Source organism: Molothrus aeneus, chromosome 20 (assembly GCF_037042795.1).
Source record: "Molothrus aeneus isolate 106 chromosome 20, BPBGC_Maene_1.0, whole genome shotgun sequence".
Taxonomy (NCBI): domain Eukaryota; kingdom Metazoa; phylum Chordata; class Aves; order Passeriformes; family Icteridae; genus Molothrus; species Molothrus aeneus.
Window position 1 is genome coordinate 3,388,363 of NC_089665.1, and position 22,374 is coordinate 3,410,736.

General features: G+C 52.9%; 3 protein-coding genes across 3 annotated transcripts; 1 reads left to right on the forward strand and 2 right to left on the reverse strand.

The window, feature by feature from the left end:
* Nucleotides 1-2,391: 2,391 nt before the first annotated feature.
* On the reverse strand, nt 2,392-8,429 carry LOC136565255 (fibrinogen-like protein 1-like protein). Its single transcript, XM_066563756.1, has 4 exons — nt 8,426-8,429; nt 6,155-6,298; nt 4,677-4,739; nt 2,392-3,026 (listed from the first exon to the last, which is right to left on the reverse strand). The coding sequence occupies exons 1-4, from the start codon at nt 8,427-8,429 to the stop codon at nt 2,392-2,394; spliced, it is 846 nt and encodes a 281-aa protein (XP_066419853.1).
* Nucleotides 8,430-12,618: 4,189 nt separating this feature from the next.
* LOC136565256 (fibrinogen-like protein 1-like protein) lies at nt 12,619-16,305 on the forward strand. The gene is made up of 3 exons (XM_066563757.1): nt 12,619-12,622; nt 13,675-13,797; nt 15,665-16,305. The coding sequence occupies exons 1-3, from the start codon at nt 12,619-12,621 to the stop codon at nt 16,303-16,305; spliced, it is 768 nt and encodes a 255-aa protein (XP_066419854.1).
* Nucleotides 16,306-18,749: 2,444 nt separating this feature from the next.
* LOC136565257 (fibrinogen-like protein 1-like protein) lies at nt 18,750-20,554 on the reverse strand. The gene is made up of 3 exons (XM_066563758.1): nt 20,497-20,554; nt 19,942-20,112; nt 18,750-19,378 (listed from the first exon to the last, which is right to left on the reverse strand). Exons 1-3 carry the CDS (start codon nt 20,552-20,554, stop codon nt 18,750-18,752), a joined length of 858 nt encoding a protein of 285 aa, XP_066419855.1.
* Between the last annotated feature and the right edge of the window lie 1,820 nt (nt 20,555-22,374).

Below are 22,374 nucleotides of genomic sequence, written 5' to 3' on the forward strand. Positions count from 1 at the left end.
GCGACCCCGCACCGCTCCCGCACCGCAGCGACCCCGCACCGCTCCCGCACCGCAGAGATCCCGCACCGCTCCCGCACCGCAGCAATCCCGCACCGCAGCGATCCCGCACCGCTCCCGCACCGCAGCGACCCCGCACCGCTCCCGCACCGCAGAGATCCCGCACCGCTCCCGCACCGCAGAGATCCCGCACCACAGCGATCCCGCACCGCTCCTGCACCGCAGCGACCCCGCACCGCTCCCGCACCGCAGCAATCCCGCACCGCAGCGATCCCGCACCGCTCCTGCACCGCACCGATCCCGCCCCGCACCGCTCCCGCACCGCACCGATCCCGCCCCGCACCGATCCCGCACCGCTCCTGCACCGCACCGATCCCGCACCGCACCGCTCCCGCACCGCACCGCTCCCGCACCGCACCGATCCCGCCCCGCACCGCTCCCGCACCGCTCCCGCCGGGGACACGGGCGCTGCTCTCGCTCCGCGCACCCTGCACCGCTGCGCGCAACCCGAGCCCTCTGTGCGCACCCTGCTCCCCGCTGCACGGATCCTGCACCCCATTCTGGGCACCCTGTACCCCCTGTACACACCCTGCTCCCTGCTCTGGGCAACCTGCACCCACTGTGGGCACCCTGCTCCCCGCCGCACGGACCCTGCACCCCGTTCTGGGCACCCTGCTCCCCGCTCTGGGCACCCCCTGTAAGCACCCTGCTCCCAGTTGTGCACAACTTGTACCCACTGTGGGCACCCTGTACCCGCTGTGGGCACCCTGTACCCACTGTGGGCACCCTGCTCCCCACTGCACGGATCCTGCTCCCCGCTCTGGGCAACCTGCACCCACTGTGGACAATCTGCATCCCGCTCTGGGCAACCTTTTCCCCCCTGTGAGCACCCTGCTCCCTCCTGGCTGTGCACACCCTGCGCCCGTTCTGGGCAACCTGCAACCGCTGTGCACACCCTGCACCCCACTGCACGGATCCTGCTCCCCTCTCTGTGCACCCTGCGCCCTGCTCTGGGCACCCTGCACCCTCAGTGCACACCCTGTGCTCCCCGCTGTGCACCCGCAGCCCTCTGGGCACGTCCCGCACACCAAGTCCCTCCTGCCGCCACCACGGTTTCACTCCTCGCTGCCCTGCACCGCCCTGGGACAGCCTGGGACAGCCTGGTGCCGTGTTAGCCACTGGCTCAGGAGAGCTGGGAGCTGTGGGACACCCTGTCCCTGTGGCACCCTGTCCCTGGCACACCCTGACATCAGGACACCCTGTCCCTGGGGCACCGTATCACCGGGACACCCTGTCACTGTATCACCCTCTCCCTGGGACACCCTGTCACCGGATCACCCTGTCAGCAGAACACCCTGTCACTAGGACACCCTGTCACCAGGGCACCCTTGTCACTGGGGCCCCCTGTCACGGTATCACCCTGTCCCTGGGTCACCCTGTCATGGCATGTCTGTGCAGCCCCTTTGTCCCCTAAGGAAAGCTGCCCCACTGGGACCAGGAACTGCTGCCACAGGGTCACTAAATGTTTGCAGGGATTTAGAAACCTAGAAGAAAAATTCCAGGACCCCTTTAACAGCCATGTCTCCTTTCTCTTCCAGCTTCTGACCCTGGCACACGACAGCTGGTCTTCCAGCCAACACAAATCCATCCTGGAGCTGCTCTGCTGTGTGGATCCCCTCCCTATGCTGTGCAGATCACAGGGTCTTTATCATAGTGTAACTGGGTTTAATTTTCTTACATCCCTGAGAAACACTCAAGGCTTTCTCTCTCCAGGCTGAGTAACCTGGTTTAGTGGAAGGTGTCCCTACCCATGGCAGGGGGTTTGGAATGAGATGGGTTTTAAGGTCCCTTCCAACCCAAACCAGGCTGTGATTCTATGATAAACCTCAAGACCCCAGTTCTGGCTCCTGACATGGGATTTCTTGGGTCTCGGGGGAGAAGATCAGAGGTACAGAACAGATGTCATTACTGAAGAATGAGCTCAAGCAAGCATGTTTATTGGATGCCTTATCAAACACTGCAGAGAGGCTCAGAGTACATGGAAATTTGGGGCATTGCTTTCTGTGAGTTCTGGAGACAGCAAGGAAACTCTGATGTAACTCCAGGGCTGTGTGTTTTCCTCTTATAGGGAAGGTACATGTGGAATCCACAAATTTCATCAGTGTTTTTTTAATTCTTGATTATGACCATAATAACAAGGAATCATTGGCAAGCACAGGGAACGGAGCTGAGCAGAGGGGAGTCTGCAATTGGAGAGGGGGACTGTAAAGTGGCATTTCATTAAAGCCCTGCTACCCTTGTGCTCCTCGCTCTGCTCCAGAGAGGCTCACACTCTTTGGCCGTGCAGAGCCTTTGCAGAGTGTCCACTGTGGACAGGAGGAGGAGGAGGAAGCACTAACAATAAGAAGCTGGTTTAATGAGGATAAGAGAGGATTTGCAGTTCCCCTTGCACAGGTTGCCCCATGTCAGGCCCCCCTTGTAATTCAGCCGCACGGAGTAACAGGATGAGTACCACCACCCTCCCTCATAGCTGTAGGCACAGTTCTTACTGTAAGTGTCCTGGTCCTGGTCCTTTGTGGAGAATTTCATGTTGTCGTGCATGTTGTTGGGATTGTCTGAGGTCATGGCATCCCCGGCTGTGCCGTTGTAGGAGCCCAGCCTCAGGCGGTAGCCGTGCTCCTCGTCCTCCACGCTGAACAGGTTGTAGTCTGCGAAGCTGAGGTTGTCTGCAGAGTCCTGGATGACAAACCTGACCTGGTAGACCTTCTGCTTGGCAATCTGGTGGATGTACTCGGTGCCCAGCCAGTACTCGGTGCGCACGTTCCCGAAGCCGAACTTGTAGGTGCTCCAGGCCTCTGCCCAGGTGACAGGGGTGTCCCTCTGGTTCCTCTGGATGACGGTCCAGCCCCCGTGGGTCACGTTCATCTCGCAGTACACCACCAGGTGGTGCAGCCCTTTGGGCTGGATGATGTACACGCCGCTGTGGCTTCCCCGGGGGATCTCACTGCAGTCCTTGGGCCACCCTGACGCTGGAAACAAGAGCTGGTTATTAAATCCCCCTGAGAGTGGGGTGTTTCTTTTGTGTCTGAATCCTTTTGCACACACATTCCTAGGCTGTATTCCTGCCATGTGCTCACAGGAGTAAATAAAAATATTACATGATCAATGATTTGATAAACTCTTGCATGGTCAGTGTAAGACTTTATCAAATCAGGGCGCCCTCGAGGCAGGAGTAATGTGCTCTGACTCCAATGATTCAGAAGGTTGAACAAATGCCTTATTAAGCTGTATTATATTACACTATACGATGTTATTATATATAATAATATTATATTATTATATATTATATTATAATTAATATAATATAATATAATATAATATATAATGATATATTATAATATATATGATATATTATTAATATATAATATATTACTATTATTATAGTAATAATATAACATAGTAATATTATATTATAGTAATATGATATAATATTACTATATTATATTATTACTATTCTATACTATACTATACTCTGTACTACACTACACTATACAAAAGAAAAACCCATGACCCTTTCAGTTATGACACAGCTTTGATCCAATTGGTCTTACAGTCCAAACAACCATCAACAAAGTCCAAGTAACAAATCCCTTTCAGTAAACAATCTCCATAGCACATCCCACATGTGCCAAACAACAGGAGCAGCAAGCGGAGATAAGGATTGTGTTAATTCCCTTCTTTCTCTGGGCTTTCTCACTACCTTCCCCAGGAAAAACCCTGGGAGACAGAATTATGTCTCTCTCTGTTCAAAGAGTATGTGAATATCACAAGAGTTGAGCTTCACATCTTCCTAAGACAGGATTCAACTGATGGGGACACACTGTGAAAATGTCTGCTGAGACCAAGCCAGGATCTCTGTCACCCAGGGACCCCCATGCAGGCTGGGCTGAGCCTCAGTGATTTGCCTGTGTCGTGCAGATGATGCATCACCACAGACAAATGCAAATCTGGGGGACAAAGTCACTTGCTGGTACAGCACAAGAGGTTTAGTGCTTTGCCCCAGAGAGAGGGTGGCTGTGACATCCATATCTCTAACAATTAAATCAGCCCTTGGGACCTCAACAGGGCAAAGCCATTGTTGTTCTTTGGCCCTACCCAAGTAGCTCTTTGGAGACTTCCTGTCTTGTTGGATTTGATTATGGCCTTTCCATGCCCCAGAGTGTCTGCACCTCATACAACAAACAACTGAGTGTACCTACACACTGCTGGGAAGGAATTTGCTCCACTTCTGTACCTCTGTCACCAGCTGTCCCCACCCAGGTAGGACCTATCTGTGGCCTTAGGGGTTAATGTTGACCCAGCCAGCTCAGTAATTCTGTCACATCCAACTGTGTACTGAAAATAGGAAGTGACTAATCACCACTTCCCAGTAATGAGGCATCACTTGCCAGTTTGGACCTTTTTGTGGAAAATTCCCCATGCAAAAGCCCCTCATCAAGTACTGAGCCCAGGACACAGCTGGCAGCAGAGTCCCCTGAGGTTGTAGCTGTGGCACCTCTGCAGCCCATCAGAAAATCAACATATTCCTGGCAGTGCAGGTGTAAGACATGGGAGAGTTGTCTGAGAGCTCTTGGTGAGCCCAGTGATGGTGGAAGCCCCCAGGAGATGCAGAGACTCACCATGGCTCACTGGTGGGTGGTGGGCGATGTCCCTGGCCTGCCGGACGTGTCCATCACCATCATCTAAAGTAACACAGGAGACAGGAGTGAGTGTGGTGGTGTTTGAGGGTCCCCAGGATGAGGGAAGAGATGGGAATCTTGACTCCATGTTTCAGAAGGCTGATTTATTATTTTATGATTACATTATATTAAAAGAAAATTATATATTAAAACTATACTAAGGAAAAGAGAAAGGCGACATCAGAAAGCTAGAAAAGAATGAATAATAAAATCTTGTGACTGACCAGAGTCCCAACACAGCTGGACCTGTGATTGGTCATCAAGTAGAAACAATTCACATGAGACCAATCAAAGATGCACATGTTGATAAACCATCTCCAGACCACATACCACAGCCATCAGATAGTTATAGTTTACATTTCTTTTCTGAGGGTTTCAGCTTCTCAGGAGAAAAATCCTGGCAAAAGTATTTTTCAGAAAATATGTCAGTGACAGAGTGAGTGTGGGGAGTGGACATGTCAGAAGCCTGCTAGGAGAGCTGAATCTTCTACAGATGATATTTTTCTGTTACTGGTGTTAATTCCAGAGGAATTCACCAATTTCAGGTATCAGCACGTTGGTAATTTGAGGGAATTTACATGGTTCTTAGAGTCAGGCTGATGCTTTTATGGTGGAAGGGATTTGGGCATACTGTGCAGGGGAAAACCCCTAAAGGTGGTGGCAGCACTGGGAAGATGGGTGTCAGAGTGCAGCAGCAGCAGCAGCTGGGACCTGGGAAGAAGAGGGATTAAAGAGGGAGGGAAGAAATGTGAGAGCAGACAGAGGAAAACTGGCTCAGGTGCCAGGAGTTGGGAGAGGTGTCTGCTCAAAAGGGAATTTGAAGGATGTTGCTGGAAGAGAGGGTGGTTTAGAATGAGTTAATGCAAGGAAATCTCTGTATCCACTGATGGCTGTAAAACACAAGGATCAGTCACAGGCTTATGAAATCACAAAAGCCACTCCTGTCCCGTCTCTACAAGAGACAATTCACCCTGCAGCTGCTCAGGTGACATCCTCAAATACCTGCTCCCTACCTCCCTGCCTCCAGTCTCAGCTGGCACTGTCTCACCTCCTCCATGATCTCAAAACACACTGGGACCATCTTTAACCCTTCTCCAAGGTAGAGCACATGGCCCACAAGACTCTGGGCTTGCCTTGCTGCCAATTTGTCCTTTCTCATGGGATGCTGTGAGCTCTGAGCTTTGGGCTGTTCTTCTGTCCCTTATGGACAGAAGAACTTCATGCCATGCATGAGGTGAGACAGGCAGCAAGCAGAGGGGCACCCTAAGGTTACTCTTGTTCCAGTAGGACACTCAGATCAGTATTTAGTCCTTCCTTGGTGTGACAGAGGTATGGGCAGGCTGGTGAGGATGTAGGCTCTGTAGGATCTGACTGATCAGGACCTTGTTAGCCTCTCCCTGCTGCAGGGCCATACTTACCAAGCTGGGAGGGCTCTGGGGGAGCATTCATAATGTCATCCATGGTGCCATTGAGGAGGTACAAGTTCCTTATGTCAACATCAGGAAAAGATGCTGCCAGGGCCAGCAGGCAGGTCAAAAGCAGGAGACAAAGGCCCTGGGTAGCTGAAATGGGAAGGGATTGGAAGAAAGAGATCAGAAATCTTCTATTGGAAAGCCACTAACCCCATTCAGAGTAAAATAGGAAAATGAAACTCTGTGTAGAGCTCCCTCAGAGCCATGAGCCCCATGTAGATGAGTTCATTTAGATGAGCTCTCCTGTACACATTAGCAGGAGTCATTAGTGGTGGCACCTGCTGTAGTGGTATTTGAGACCAAAGAAGTGCCAAAACTTTGTCCAAACTCAAAGTGTCCACAATCAGAAATCCCTATAAAACTCAAGACTTGGGACTAGGCATAACAAGCAGGGTGAACACAGAGGGAGGAATCCCCTTTCTGCCCAGCTCCCATCATGCTCCCATGGCACAGAATTCACAGAATCACAGAATTCACAGGATGACCAGGTTGGAAGAGACCTTTAAGATCATCGAGTCCAACCCAGCCCCAGCACCTCAGCTAAACCCTGGCACCCAGTGCCACATCCAGGCTTTGTTAAACACCCCCAGGGATGGGGACTCCACCACCTCCCTGGGCAGCCATTCCAGAACTTTATCACCCTTTCTGTAAAAAACTTTTTTCCTAATATCCAACCTGTATTTCCCTTGGCACAGCCTGAGGCTGTGTCCTCTGTGTCTGTCAGTGCTGCTGGAGAGAGAGCCCAGCCCCAGCTGAGCACAGGCACCTTTCAGGGAGCTGTAGAGTGATGAGGTCACCCCTGAGTCTCCTTTTCTCCAGGCTGAGCACCCCCAGCTCCCTCAGGGGTTCCTCACAGGGTTTGTGTTCCCAGCCCCTCTCCAGCCTCTGGATGTGCTCCAGCCCCTCCATGTCCTTCCCAAGCTGAGGGGCCAGAACTGGACACAGCACTCCAGGTGTGCCCTCAGCAGTGGTTTGAGCTGGGACTGCCCTGGGGCTGTGGGCAGCAGGACCCTGGGGTGGGAACAAGCCCCAGGCAGGGCTGTGTGTGTGCCAGCAGCATGGCAAATGAAGGCAGCACAGCCTCCAGGATCAGAGTGGGTCTGGGGTAAATGATGCCCTTTCTGTGGTTATGTTGGTTGTGTGGCTGCTTCAAGGTTTCCATATGAGGACAACTGGTCAGAGCACTAGGAAAAACCAGCACACTTTCTGCAGTATTCAAGCTAAGTAAAATAACAGAAAGTTTGTCCTGATTCCTAAGGAGTGGGACACTGTGGAGCTGCCTGCCCATGGGGAATTCTGTTCCTGATAAGACACTCACAGCTCACCTGGCAGATTACCGGTGTGAACCCTCACTGTTCAAAACCAAGCAGAGCCAACACCTATTGCATTTCCCAGGGGTACCTGGGTTTGGCACCATTCTCTGGGATGCCTGAGAAGGAAAATGATCATGGATGGCAGCCTGGAACCACTGTGTGGAATCACAGCCACCCTAGAGACAAACACCCCATTCTGGGGATGCTCAGAGACATCCCAACCTATCGTGCTGGTTACAGTTTTACAGCAAGTCTTTTAAACACACTTCACTCCAACTGATTCACTTCTCAGCTCCTACATAACATTGGATGTGTTGTGTTTAAGGACATGTTTAAAGACATTTTTCCTTGAGGCCCCCAGGGAAGAAATGCTCCCCCCTGCCTCCAGCCCTTCCCCTGGGACTGGTCATGAAAACTCTGCATAGGAAGGAGATGCAAAGGAGGATCAGCCTCTCGTGGGTGCTGTGCTGGGGACAACAATGTGCCGTTGAGCATCTGAACTCCAGATCTGGGTACCTGTTCAATATCACACATTCAGCAGGAAAATCTAAAAAATCCCTTTTCTACACTAGAGTATTTAACACTTTCTTTGGAGAACTGAAAATTGCAAAGAATGGTAAATACAAAACTTGTAAATTGGTCTGTGTGGTGCTCCAGGGCTACACTGGTACAACCTGGAAATAGCAGAGCATGCAGGCTCAGCACAGAGCAGAGCAGGCACAGACAAGGGCCCAGCACCAGGATATCCAGGGTGTGGGGAGGACAGACCCCACAGCAGAGTGCTGGGACACCCTGTGAGCTGCAGGCACACACAGAGGTGCCATCCCATCCCATCCCATCCCATCCCATCCCATCCCATCCCATCCCATCCCGTCCCATCCCATCCATCCCGCGCTACACTCACCCATGCTGTCTCTGTGGGGACCTGTGGAGCACAGAGCTGGGTGGTTTTGGCCTGGCTGGAGGGGTGTCCAGCCTGAAAGTTATAGGGTTGGGCAGGTGAGGGGGTGGAGGCATGAGACCCAAAGCTCTGCACTTGTCCTCTGCTTGGCAGCAGGACCAGTGGCTCAGGGCTTATTTGCTCTCCACCATCAAGTGATCAGTCCTCAGGCAATGAAGTCTCACAGGTGAAGAGCTTTCTCCAGAGGCAAAGCAAATAATTTGGTGCCAATAAGCAAACGCTTTGAAATGACCACAATTCAGTGTGCAGTGTTTCCCCAGGGAATGACGTTCTTGGGGCATCTCCACAGAGCTCAACTGGTGAGTAAACACCCAGGTGACTTTCACCTCCTGGATGGAAATCAAACATCAGGCGTCAATCACTCCCTTCAGAGCTGACATTGAGCTCAGCAGCCCCTGGGAACCCCACAGACCCTTCAGGGAAGAGGTACTCCAGTGCTCTGGGAAACTGAGCCCTGAACTTCACCAAGGTCCACTCCAGTCCTCCTGACACCCCTGCCCTGCCACTGCCACGCTGCCCTTGTGCAACACCCACCGTGGCCCCCCTGGCACCATGGTGGCCCTTGCAGCAATCTCAAGGGAGTTCTGGGCATCATGAAGTGCCACTGATGTAAAATGGTCTCACTTGGAGCCCCTCTCTGCTCTAGGAGCACTCACACCATGGATGTGTACAGAAAATGCCAGACCTCCCTTTTCCCTGGGATGGGTGCCTGCAGTGTTCTGAGTTAGGAGGGCTCCTGCAGCCCAGCAGCCAGAAAGATTTGAAAGAAAGGTCTGGCATTTTCTGTGAGACCATTTTACAAACCTTTCCAGGATTCTGTGTTTCTCTGAAATGCACTGAACAGGAGCTGGGGCCCAGGATAGAGTTGGGTGTTTGGAGAAATCCTCTCTGTGACCTTTCCCCTGCCTGCTTTGCTCATCCTGATCTTCCATGGTGGAAGTGCTCCTAGAGCAGAGAGGGGCTCCAAGTGAGACCATTTTACAAACCTTTCCAGGATTCTGTGTTTCTCTGAATGAGAAATCTTTCTTCAAAGACCATCTTCTTCCATCCCCCTGCCATGGGCAGGGACACCCTCCACTAGACCATGCTGCTCCAAGCCCTGTCCAGCCTGGCCTTGGTCAATGTTTGGTTCTGGAACAGCCACAGTTCTGTTTGTGGCTGCATTCCAGGCTGCATCTGGAAAAATGCAGCCAGGAGGGTGAGGGAAGGGATTCTTCACCTCCACAGTGAGACAGCAGCTGCAGGGCTGTGTGGGGTCCCTGTGCAGAGCAGCAGCTTCAGCTCCAGCTCCAGAAGGATCCAGCTAAGAGCACCAGGACAGTTAGGGCAGGAGATCTGTGGGGATGCTGAGAAAGATGGGTTTGTCCAGCCTGGAGAAGAGAGGGCTGAGATGGGATCTCGTGGCTGCCTAGAGCTGCCTTGTGGAAGGGTGAGGAGCAGGTGGAGACAGGCTCTTCATGGCACTGTGTCCTCTTTGGACCTCCCTTGCAAGAAACAGACTGGAGCAAGTCTGGAGGCCACTGGAGGCCACCAGGCTGACTGGAGCCCTGGAGCTCAGGACACATCAGGAGAATTGGAGAGATCTGGGCTTGTTCCTCCTGGAGAAGAGCAGGCTCAGAAGGGGTTCCATTGCTGACAGCAACCACCTTATGGGAGCACACAAAGAACATGGAGATTTTTCAAGGATGTCCATGATGGTGGGATGGGAAGCAATGGATCTGAGTTGGAACATGGAAATTCAAGTTAGAAATAGAACTTTGCTTCAACATGAGCTTGATCAAATACTGGGACAGGTGCCCAGAGAGAGGCTGTGGGATTTCTCTTCTTAGGGGTGTTCAAGACTTTACTGGACAAGGACTTGCTTGAGCATGGTTTGGACCAGATGGCCTCCAGAAATCCCTCCCAACCTAAATTGTTCCATCACCCTGTGATTCTGTGACTCTCCTTGAAGGTGCACTGGAAATCATGAGAGCCAACAGACACAAGGGGAAGGAAGGGAAATTAGATTTTAAAAAATCAGCTTGAGTGTGTTCAAAGACAAAAAGATTTAAAGAAAAAGGAAGAGAAGTTATGTGACCTCCATTCCCTGGCATTCACAACTGACCCAGATGTGACCCTAAAGAGCCCATTCAAGTTTCACTGTTTTGGCACTGAGGCCAAACCCCGAGATCCTCCTGATCTTGGATACCCTGTGTCTCCAGTTCTCTGCAGACCCCCTCCCCAGCCCTCACATCTCAGTGCTGGGCCCCCACAGCCAGCCCCGCTGGGGGGATTTGCCCTTTCAGGGTTAACAGCTGCCATGGCCCTCGTGGCTGGTGGTCTGTCCCACCCAGGACCTTCCCCATGGCCTGTGAGGTTTAAACTCACTTTAAACTCAGCCCTAGAGCTCCAGTCCTCACCTGAGCCACACTGGGAGCACAAAGGGGGACTCCAGTCCCCTCTCTGTTCACTTTTTCTGGATGGATCTTTGTGGATGGTTTATTTCCTGGATGGACTGCTCCCATCTCTGCCACAGCACATTTCCAGCCCTGCCCTCTGCCCTGTGTCCCTTCATCAAGGATCCTGGATCCAGCTGTGTTTGCCTCACATGGAGCCCACACTCAGCCCTTTCTACTGTGCTTGGACCTGGCAGGACAGACATCTCCTCCTCATCTCATCTCATCATCTCATCTCATCTCATCTCATCTCATCTCATCTCATCTCATCTCATCTCATCTCATCTCATCTCATCTCATCTCATCTCATCATCTCCTCCTCCTCTCCTCCTTGGCTCCCAGCCTCTCACCAAGCTGGCACAGGTGACATTGAAGGGTTCAGATGGAACCAGATCAAAAAATCATGGATTCATTAAGGTTGGAAAAGACATCTATGATCAGCAAATCCACCTGTCAACCCAGCATCACTGTGTTCACCAACAAACCACATCCTCAAGTGTCACATCCACATATTTTTTGAATGTTTCCAGGGATGGTGATTCTACCGCTGCCCTGGGCAGCCTGTTCCAGTGCTTGACAACCTTTTCCATTAAGAAATTTTTCCAAATGTCTAATCTAAAACTCCCCTGGTGCAACTTGAGGAGTTGACTATTGACTACTGACTACAACTTGACTATTTTCTCTCGTCCTCTCAATCCAGGAATCCCTTACCAGGGATCCATTACCTTGGAGAGGTCTGGAGGATGCCACTGTCCATCAAGGCCTGCAAGTGGCACTGCTTGGTTCCCACAGCATGGAAAGTTTGGTGGGAACCTCAGCTTGACCCTGGATTGCTGTGAAGAGCACATGTGAAGCTATGCCATGAAAAAAAGTCTGATCAGAAACCAACAGAGAAGATGAAGGTAGAAGGGCCACGTCTTTATCTTAAAATTTGACTTGAAAAGCTTATGAAGCTTCCTGGACCCTCTGGCAGGAGGAAGAGCCCTCCCAAAGCATTTGTCCAGAGAGCATTTTGATCCAGAAGACAGAGAAACTCCTGGTCAGCATTTCTAGGACTGAAGGTGGATCTGTAGGGACTCAGCAGGCCAAAGACAGGGACTGGGGACCCACAGACCCCTGTTTGTTACCTGGAGCCCTGGCTCAGAGCATGCAGCCTGGGGTGCCAAGGGACACTGCAGCTCTGCCTGCAGGACACTGGCTCCAGCCCAGTGACTGATCCTAAAACCTGCCAGTGGAGAGTTAGTGAGGGGGCAGCTCTCTTAAGGACCTGTCCTCAGCTTTCCAAGGTCGTACTCAGGACTGGTCACACAGACCTCTCCTGCTTTGCTGGTTTCTGTATATCCTTAAAAAGCTGGGTCTCTCCACTTCACTTTGATCACAGCTCTCTGGATTTGGCTCCAAGTGTGTAATTCACATGTAGTGTTTATGTAGGGACAGTCAATAACTGAAACTCCTCAGCATGGAGGGGGTTATTCTGCACTCTCTGGCTGGAAGCACACGTGTCCCTCCCCTCAGCTGTGCCGTCATGGGATCTGGAAACTGCTCCAGCCACAATCTGCAAGTGCCTCCTTGTGCCTCGAGAAATGATGAGTGTGAGCACACGTGGGTGTGTGCAGTGCCTATAAAGGCAGCGTGGACAGCTCTGATGGGAGGGTGCTCCACTGGGTTCCTGCTCTGCGTGGCTGTGCTGGGTGTGTCGTGATGGGTGAGTTTCCTGCTCAGCTACACCTCACTCCAGTGTGGTGCTGGGCTCAAATGAGACCTCACGGGGTGAGTATGCACAGAGAATGATGAGCAGGACAGCAGCTGTGAGCTTCCCTGGGAGCAGGAGGGCTGCCAGAGCAAAGCACCAAACAACACACACACTTAGTGCCAGCCTGTGCCTGCCCCAGGCTACCTGGGCCATGTGTTCCAACATCCTGTCCAGGGGGGTTAATGTGGAGACCTGAGCTTCTCCTTGGTCCCTTCCCTGCTTGACCAGTGCATGTGGCATGTGTGGCTGCTCAGGGATCCTGCCCCAGGCACGGTGGCATCTCCCCAGGAGCTGAGGGAGTGCAGGGAGCAAAGGGGGGCTGCTGGTCAGCACGCAGGGTTTGGGTTTCTGCATTTCCTCCTGTCTGCTCGGGAGCAGTGCAGTAGGAGCTGTGGGGATGTGTGGGAATCCACAAAATCAGAGGGTTTTGGGAAAGCTGCAAAAGGTAGGCCCCAGAGGCAGTAGAACTAAGATTAGAGCTAAGCAGTAGCCATGAGATTGGTCAGGAGAATTAATTGGTCAGCAGAATATTTAAACTGTAGAAAAGCAAGGACAACAGAACAATGATCTGTGTATTAACACTTGTCTAGAATAACTCTCTAAGCTACAGAAAAGTTTATCTAGCAAGATATTAAGAAGGTTGAAGCTTAATAATGGAGCTCTGTGCATTGTGTTTTAAAGCTTAGAAGTAGCTATTGTATTCAAAATAAGCAAGCATTGTTTAATCAAAGGTACCTGTGCTTATAGTGATTGGATAGAACTACTGTCAATGTGCTTTTGCTTTGTGTGATTAGTCAAAAAACTTATAAAGTGAGTTGTAACATTAAATTCTTGGTCTGCTGCCTGGGATGTGAGCTGCTGGCATCTTCCCATTGCCATAACCATGGAATGAGACTGATGCTGGAAAATGAAACAGCTCAAGGCACGTTCCCAGCAGTGCTGTCCCATTGGTGATTTGTACAGAGACCCCTGCCAGCATCAGTGATGGGCACTTTCCTCCCCAGGGCTCCAGGCTGGGACACCCTGGCTGCACCGGGACCTTGTCCTGCTGCCCACCGTGGTGGTGGCAATGCTGCTGCTCTGCGCCAGCGCCGGCCCCGCCGTGCCCACGGCCAGCCCCCGGAGCGGTGAGTATGGGACAGGGGGCACAGAGGGGCACAGAGGGGGACACTCAGGGCTGCTCTGTGCCAGGGAAGGGGGGCAAACACCCAAAGGGATGCACAGCACAGGAACTCCTCACACACACAACCCCCGGGCCACAGCTTTTACAGCCTGGCTCCTGCCACGTCACCTTCACCCCCTTGGTGGGTCCACGCTGAAACCAACAGGGTTTGAAACCACCTCAGCTTGGAAGGATTGCTGTGCCAAAACACCACAGCTTGGAAGGATTGCTGTGCCGTGTTCGTGAGGCTCAGTTCCAGGAGAGATCCTCCTAGCTATTTGTTGAGCTCTTGTTGGATTAGAAACATCCCCTTCCTCCCTTCAAGGGACGATTACAGTACCTGCAAGACCCCAGAGTTTCGTGGGTTGAATTGCAATTACCCACAGCAAATTGTCTCCCGTCAGACACAAACCAAGAAAAACAAATTAGATGGCAAATTAGTTTGGCTAATAAGTCATGAGAGATCAGATAAATTATAACAAGCTGGGGGAAGAGACCTCTATAAGATGAAGGTAGAACTAAGCCTTCTTATCCAATGCCATGAGCCCCAGGGAAAACATAAATTTTCATTACAAATCCTCATCCAGTGGAACATTTGGATACTTCTGGTCCCTGCAAGAGCTGCAGCTCAGTATATCAAGGGTATATGGGCCAGACATACTTTGAGGACATAATTGGCAATCCTTGAGATTTTTTTCACCCTTCTTTCTTTGGCAAGAGGCTCCATATGAAACAGCAAATCATGAGAAATAGGTTCCAGAGCTGTTACAGAGGCTGAAGGTTCCCTGAGGATAAGCCAGTGGAAAAGCCACAGACAGAACCACTCCTTGTTTTCCTGAGTCCTCACCCATCTCCAGAAGCTCCTTGTCCTGACAGACTCATGGACTACTGGAATAATTACCAATATAGCCTGACGAGACGTGCCTGATCTTGTCTGGCCCTTGGTGCTGAACCAAACAGTGGCACTGTGGTGTTTCACCCCACAGACACTTTTGGCTGCCTGGGTGTGTGGTGTTTGACCCCACAGACACTTTTGGCTGGCTGTGTGTGGTGTTTCACCCCACAGACACTTTTGGCTGGCTGTGTGTGGTGTTTCACCCACAGACACTTTTGGCTGGCTGTGTGTGGTGTTTCACCCCACAGACACTTTTGGCTGCTGGGTGTGTGGTGTTTCACCCACAGACACTTTTGGCTGCCTGGGTGTGTGGTGTTTGACCCCACAGACACTTTTGGCTGCCTGGGTGTGTGGTGTTTCACCCCACAGACACTTTTGGCTGCCTGGGTGCTGCAGTTGGGCACTAGAGACAAGTCCAGGCCTGCAGGAGCTCTGGTGCTGCTGGGATGGAGCTTCCCCCCATAACAGGGGCTGCTCCTCAGGTTTCCCTCTGTGGAGAAGCTTTAAGGGGATGGTGAAGGAAAGGAGTCGGTTCTGATGGAGGGTTTGGATCCAGAGCTTTATTCTGGCCCACAGCCTCTGAATGCAGCACCAGCTCCAACAGAACTCCCTGAGCCTGTGGTTGCTGCTCCTTTGAACCCCGGGGAGAGGGGCAGGGAAGGGGCAGGGAGGCACCCAGCAGGGACAGGAGGGGAGGGACAAAGGGACAAAGGACACCTGGATGGCCCAATGCCCCCCAGGGGTAGAGGGCATCCTTTGGATCTGCCAATCACTCAGTGCCCTTCTGGAATGCCAGGACTGACAGACAGTGCTGGGAGGGAAAGGGGAGGGAAAGGAGAGGTGAGGGAATCTGCAGGGGAGGGACCCGAGGTTAACCTTGAAATCCCAACGCAGCAATGGACCTTCTCTCTCCCCCACCCCGTGTTTGCTGCTGCAGCCTCAGGGTTCCCCCCGGACTGCAGCCGCCTGCGCAAGGGCAGCCCCAGCGGGGTGTACGTGATCCAGCCCGCCCGGTCCCCCCCGCGCGTGGTCTGGTGCGACATGGACACCGAGGGCAAGGGCTGGACCGTGGTGCAGAGAAACTCCCACGACACCGAGCTCACGTGGAAGCAATCCTGGACCACCTACAAGTACGGCTTTGGCAATGTGCACAGCGATTACTGGCTGGGCACCGAGTACCTGCACCTGCTGACGCAGCAGGGCACCTACAAGGTGCGCTTCGTGGTGCGCGACAAAGCCAACGTCACCCACTACGCCGAGTACGACATCTTCAGAGTGGAGAGCGAGGCCAGCGGGTACCCCCTGAGGCTGGGCAGGCACTCTGGAGATGGGGATGACTACCTGACCCTCTACCACCCCAAGAAGGGGGGCATTCATGACAACATGAAGTTCAGCACAGTCGACAAGGACCAGGACCAGTACAGCGGGAACTGCGCCAAGAGCTACGGGGGGTGGTGGTACAACAGGTGCCAGAACGTCCTGCTCAATGCCAAAAACTACATTGTTTGGCCAGGATTCTGTGATAAAGGTGACTGTGCATCCTCCCTCATCCTGGTCAAACCCACAGATGTGTGTTGACCGTGCCCGGCCCCCCGGGAGTGTGGGGGTGCCACCATCCCCAGCTCGGTGCCCCATTCCCATGCCAGTCCCAGTGCACATCCTGCTCTGCCCACAGCTCCTGTTCCCTCACCAGCCAAAACACAGCAGCTCTGGGGCTCAGGAGCCATCACCCGGAGCGCTGGGCACATGGGCAGCTTTGTCCAGTGCCATGATGCTGGCTGGCACTGGGGCACAGGCACTGGTTTGGGGTGGGTGCACCCGCTCCCATCCTGGGGAGGGGGACATGGTGCCAGCTCCCTTCCCCTGCAGTCGGTGACCCCTGCTTTGCCCAGGCCCTGCTCCCTCCCTGAGCCCTGCACACCCCACAGCTCTGCTATCCATGGTGGGAGGAATCAGCTGCAATAAACCCTGGAGCCAGACTGTGCTGCCTCATGTCTGCCTGCACAAGGTGTGGGGGGATCACTCTGCCCACTCTTCAGGGTGGCAGACTTGGGGGAAGCTGTGTTAGGCAATATTCTTTTCAATGGCTTGTTCCAGCCACTGCACACTGGACTGTAAGGCTACAATTAGCCAACAGGGCCAGCAAAGCCCTGATCATGCACAACCCTCACTCACAGTTTGCCCCTGTTCATGGCTGGGTCGTTGCTCTGTCCTGGGAAAGAGAAGAAACCACCACAACCTGGAGTGTGGAGAGGGCAGTGGACTCCCCGAGGGTGTGAGTGATGTGGGTCAGTCACTCCCATTATTCCCTGCTGCAGACTGGGAATGTGTCTATGAAGTTCCCTTGTGATGCAGGGAAGTTTGAACTTGGGGCCTGAAAGAACCCACAGCTCCTCTCCTCCCTCTGTGGAAGCAAAGCTGAGCTCAAGGAAGGTTTGTGGCTCGGAATGCTGAACACCATGGGACTCTGGAGCCAGGGTCTGTGAGCAAGGCCCAAAGGCAGCCTGCAGAGCTGTGGCAGTGCATTGTTCCTGAGGAGCTGTGAGCTCCCAAGGAGCATTCTTTGGCAGCCTTGGAGGCACCTGCAGGTGGGCAGCACTGCTTCATGGGAAGATGGAGAGAGATATGAGGGTGCTGCTGGCTGAGAAAGGCTTCCCAGCTGGAGCTGAGCTGAGAGCAGCACTTCTGGACTAACAGATGTGGCTGCTGGCTTAAAAAGACATTGGTGCTCCAGCCTGGATGCACAGCCTAACAGAAGGGAAGAGGCTGGACAAAGGCTTGGGGTTCCTGGTAAACAACATTCCAGCCAGCAGGGAGCCCTGAGTGATGCTGAGCTGCATTCCTGGGTCTCTGTTGGAAAGAGAATAGCTGCACCCAATGATCCTTGTGGGTCCCTTCCAACACAGAATATTCTGTGGATCTATGAGTGCAGGCAGTGAGACACCTGCTCTGTTCAGCACTGCCAGACAACAGTGCAACAGCCAAACATCCTCCCTCTGCTCAGCATCAGAGACCACACCACAGGCACCATGTCCACTGCTGAACTGTCCACTGCACAAGGTTATCACCACACCAGAGCACTTCCACGCAGACCCAAGCTAATCCGAAATCTTGAAATTCTGGGATCCCTGCCCTGTCAGGCTGTCTCAGCTCTCACACCAGCCCAGACAGACCAGCCACATGGTACTGTGTGGCCTTGCAGTACTGTTCCACTCTCCCAGTCCCCTCCCAGCATTCACAGGGTTAACAAGGCAGGATGACACAGGCCTGGCTTTCCAGGTCATGGCTGGCAGGGTGCAACTGACCTGGTGCTTCCCTCACACCCTCTGCTTGCTGTTGGCTGTGTGATGCTACTTTCCCCTTTTGGAAGATCCCCTCCTCAGAATGCAACCCTCTTCTATAAGTGACAGTTTTGCCTCTAATTCCTCACTTGAATTGTATGAAAAAATTTTCCTTTGAAAACTTTTTCTTACTGCACCAGAAGCCTCAGGTGTGCTTCTGGCAGGAAACAGGCAGCAGTCGCAAGGAATTCCCAAATAAATGAAGGACACTGTGCAGGTCTGAAAGTGATTTTATTCTGCAGGACAAACACAGACTGCAGCAGGGATGTGTTGTGGACATGGCCCATCCTGGGGTCAGTATAGCTTAGGTCAGGTTAGCTGGTGATGGTGTATACTTTTCTGCTGAAAACATCTCTACCCACAAAGCAAAAAGAGCATAAGACCATGCTAATCAGGAGGGGTTTAGGCTTCAGAGTTCTCTCCAGAAGGAACACGCTTGGATACTGCAGTGTTTATAAAGATGAGCTCTAATAATATTGCCCCCAAAACCCACCACAGGTGAATGGCCAGAGCCAGAGCCAGGAGCTTTGCTACTTTTCAGGACAGGAGGAAAACAAAGCAGTTCTTGATATAGAGGAACAACCCTAGTCACTCCCAAGGCCTCATCATCAGCATCAGATGGGCCCCAGCAGGGCATTGGCTGGGCCATGTGCTGCATGTGGACAGAAGGGGGAAGGAGTTCTAGGGGTATGGGGTTGGTTTGATGAGGATGGCCGAGGCTCTGCAGTTCCCCTTGCACAGCTTGCCCCACGTCAGGCCCCCCTTGACGTTCAGCTGCACAGAGTAACATGCTGAGTACCACCACCCACCCCCATAGCGGGAGGCACAGTTCCCTCTGTAAGTGTCCTGATCCCGATCCTTGGTGGAGAACTTCATGTTGTTGTGCACTTTCCTGGGGTTGTCTGAATCCATGGCATCCTCTGCTGTCCCCGAGTGCACTCCCAGCCTCAGCCGGTAGCCCTGGGACTCATCATCCAGGCTGAACAGGTTGTAGTCTGCGAACTTCATGTTGTTTGCAGCATCCCAGATGACAAACCTGACCTGGTAGATCTTCTGCCTGGTGATCTGGTGGATGTACTCGGTGCCCAGCCAGAACTCAGTGTGCACATTCCCAAAGCCGTGCTTGTAGGTGCTCCAGGACTCGGCCCAGGTGATGTCCGTGTCGTGCCGGTTCCTCTGGATGACGGTCCAGCCCCCGTCTGCCCCGCTCATCTCGCAGAACACCATGATGGGGTGCAGCCCCGTGGGCTGGATGATGTACACACCACTGGGGCTGCCAGCCAGAACCTCGCTGCAGTCCCTGGGCCAAGCTGGGGCAGCACAGAGGGGGACAGAACAAAAGCCTGGGCATCAGGACAAGACCCTGGGCAGGAGGGAGATTCATCTGGCCCTGGCACGTGGGGGATAACAGCTCTCCCAGCCCAGAGAGGGGGTTGGCCTCAACCCTCTGTTCCTTTTCCATAGGGAAGACCAACAGGAGTCAGCCCCATTGAAAGGCCCCAGACCAATTGAGCTATGCTGGTATCAGTCCAAGAGACTGAATACAGGCACCAGTGGGCTCCCCTGGGTCTCCTGAAAAAGGGGCTGTGCCACTACAGCAGGGCCATGCTGGGAGGAGGGTGAAGAGGATCTATAGCCCCTGCCTGTGACTCAGGGAATGGGGAAAAACGATCCCTTCAAGCACAAAGCCACCCTCCCCAGCCTGCACAGTGCACACACACACACACAGAGCCCTGCAGCCTGTGCTGGGCACACCTTCACCATCCTCCATCCTAGAGCAGGGCCAGGGTGAGAGACAGTGCCCTGTCCTGCCCTACCCAGAGCTGGCTGAACACATGCACACAACACCAGGTGCCCAAGGGATGTTACCTACTGGTTCTCTTCAGAACACTCGATGAAGTGTTGGAGGGAGATTTCTTGAAGGTGTTTAGGCTTTGAGTGTGCACACAATAGCCTGGTAAAGCCAAGATGAGCAGGGAAGCAAGGAGCAGAAGACACTGAGCTGGTAGAAAGGGACAAGAAGAAAAAAAGAAATGTGACCATCCTTCCCATGGCACCAACACCACAGCTAACAGGAGCCTGTGAGGTGCAGGAGGGCACTGAGCATGCTGGGCAGCATCAGGCTGCTCCCTGTGAGCAGCAAAGCTTGCCAAAGGGGTCACAGCCTGCCCTTTCCCCCTTGATCTGCTGTGGACAAGTCAAACACGGGGTAGTTTTGGGCAGAGCAGAGCAGCCAACAACTGCCTGAGCCAAGTTTCACTCCTGATCCCTGGAGCAGGGGCCTGGCTGGGCTGAGCCAGAAGCCAGGGCATGAGCAGGTGGTGCTCAGAGGGGGGCAAGTGCCCCTAAAGGGCACCAGTGCCACTGCTCCCCATCAGTGTGCAAGAACCAGAGCACGGAGCCTCTCCCCCTTGCTGAGCTGCCCTACCTTTGCTCTCCCCATTGCTGGCAAGGAGTGCCCACTTCCCAGCCCTGTACTCACCCATTGCTGCCTGTGGAAATGCCCTCTGGAGCGCAGAGCTCTGCACTGGCTGGGCACACAGAGGTTTTGTAGTGCCCTCTGCACTGGGCGGGCTGAGTGGGTCCTGCCTCCCTTTTCTGCTGGAAGAGATCAGGTTGGTTTCCTTTGTGCCTGCAGAAAACACCAGCTGAGGTGGAGGTGCCTGTGGTTCTGGATTGCAAAGAAAAGAATTCCCGTGCCAGCAAGAATCCTTGGAACGGTCTCTTCTGCGAGTGCTGAGTGACTTGGATGGAATTTCCCCAAGGAACAGCATATTTGCAAACTTTGAAGAGTATTGCTCAGTAAACACTTGAATGCCACAGTCCCCAGCCAGGTGGAGAGCAAACACAGGTCTGTCCCTGCCTCCCACCACTGCAGCTGGTGCTGCCAGGTCAAGGGGCTCTTGTTTAATCTGCTCCAGTCCAGCCCAGCCTGGATTTGGGTGGAGCAGCAGAGCAGCCCCAAGATCCCCATGGAAGGGAACTGCTGTGGGGCAGTGTTTGGAGCAGCTGGTGTGTTCTGGGGTGCATGACACAGGCAGAGGGGTCTGTATCTGGGGGAAGCAGGAAAAGTCTTGACTCTCCAGTGGGACACAGTCCTGCCCTGCAAGGAAGCAGCTGAAGGGCTTGAGGAAAGGTTTCTGTAAGGCAGGTGAGACAGTTGTGGCCATGCAGGGTGAGAGGAAAGCAACTGCCCAGGAATGGAGTGAAAACAGGTGGATGGAGGGCAGAAATGGGGATCTGAGCATGTACAGAGGGGAGCTAAGCATGTTTGAAGGAAAAACAAGGGATTGAGCGTGCACAGAGGGGTGGTGAGGGATATCATGGTGGAACTCATAGGAACTGAGCACCCACAGAAGGGACAGTGGGATCTGAGCATTGATGGAGGTCAGCAGAGGGAATGTGAGGTGAGAAAAAGAGGGATGTGAGCTTGCCCAGGGGAGAAAAGTCAGCACTAAAGAGATGCTGAAAGAGCCAAAGGAGATCTGAGTACTCAAGGAGGGGGATAGATGAGATCTGGGTGCACACAGAGGGAAAGGGAGGGCACAAGGGTGTACAAGGGGAAAAATGGCAACGATCTGTTAGTGCAAGGAAAACAACAGAGGGGTTCTAAGAGGGCACAGCAAGGGGAATGAAGAGGATATGAAAGCAGCTGGATAGAAATGGAGTGCATCTGAGAGTGGTTGGAAGTGAAGTGAATGAGTAAGAGGGGCTCCAGAGGAGCACTGAGAGGGAACAGAGAGAATTTGGAAACATGCAAAGGTATAGTTCGGTTTTAAGGCACTCAGAAAGAATGGCAGGGACAGGCAGTGCACAAAAGTATAAATCTGATACAGTATCTGGCACAATAAATCTGGCTGTGTTCAGTGGGAGCTTGTGAGATCACAGATTCCCCACAGTGCAGTTTACCAGCATGGTCTGGCCCAGTCAAATGAGAACTTACACAATGCAGGTTCACTAATAGCATGGTTTAGGGAAGGAACAGGGAAACAGGTTCAGGATGCTGGTGATAAATGCACTATGGATGTTAATATGCATTATGACAAAAGGGGTAGTAACAGAGCTCTATTAGCTATAAATATATATTGATCCAGTTATATACACAAACTATTCCCAGGTCTGCTCCAATGCATGTGGAGATGTGAAGCTCAAGCAGAGGCATCCCTTCAGGGGAGGAGAGACACTGTCCATCTGCTGATCTCAAGCAAGCACAGATGCTTTCCCCTCCCCTTTTTGCCCTGAGAGCCCACTTTGATACCACAATTTTTGGCCAGCTTTGCTCCATTGGAGCCTTGCTGGAGTCAGG

What these genes read in the sequence shown, in the direction of transcription:
- LOC136565255 (XM_066563756.1), bottom strand. An exon ending in CCCAGAGCCCTCCCAGCTTG is followed by an intron (nt 4,740 to 6,154) that starts GTAAGTATGGCC and finishes GTGTTACTTTAG; the next exon opens with ATGATGGTGATGGACACGTC. An exon ending in CCACCCACCAGTGAGCCATG is followed by an intron (nt 3,027 to 4,676) that starts GTGAGTCTCTGC and finishes TCTTGTTTCCAG; the next exon opens with CGTCAGGGTGGCCCAAGGAC.
- LOC136565256 (XM_066563757.1), top strand. An exon ending in CACGGCCAGCCCCCGGAGCG is followed by an intron (nt 13,798 to 15,664) that starts GTGAGTATGGGA and finishes TTGCTGCTGCAG; the next exon opens with CCTCAGGGTTCCCCCCGGAC.
- LOC136565257 (XM_066563758.1), bottom strand. Translation starts at nt 20,554, where the DNA reads ATGGGTGAGTACAGGGCTGGGAAGTGGGCACTCCTTGCCAGCAATGGG. An exon ending in CAGCAATGGGGAGAGCAAAG is followed by an intron (nt 20,113 to 20,496) that starts GTAGGGCAGCTC and finishes TGCCATGGGAAG; the next exon opens with GATGGTCACATTTCTTTTTT. An exon ending in GAGTGTTCTGAAGAGAACCA is followed by an intron (nt 19,379 to 19,941) that starts GTAGGTAACATC and finishes GTGCTGCCCCAG; the next exon opens with CTTGGCCCAGGGACTGCAGC.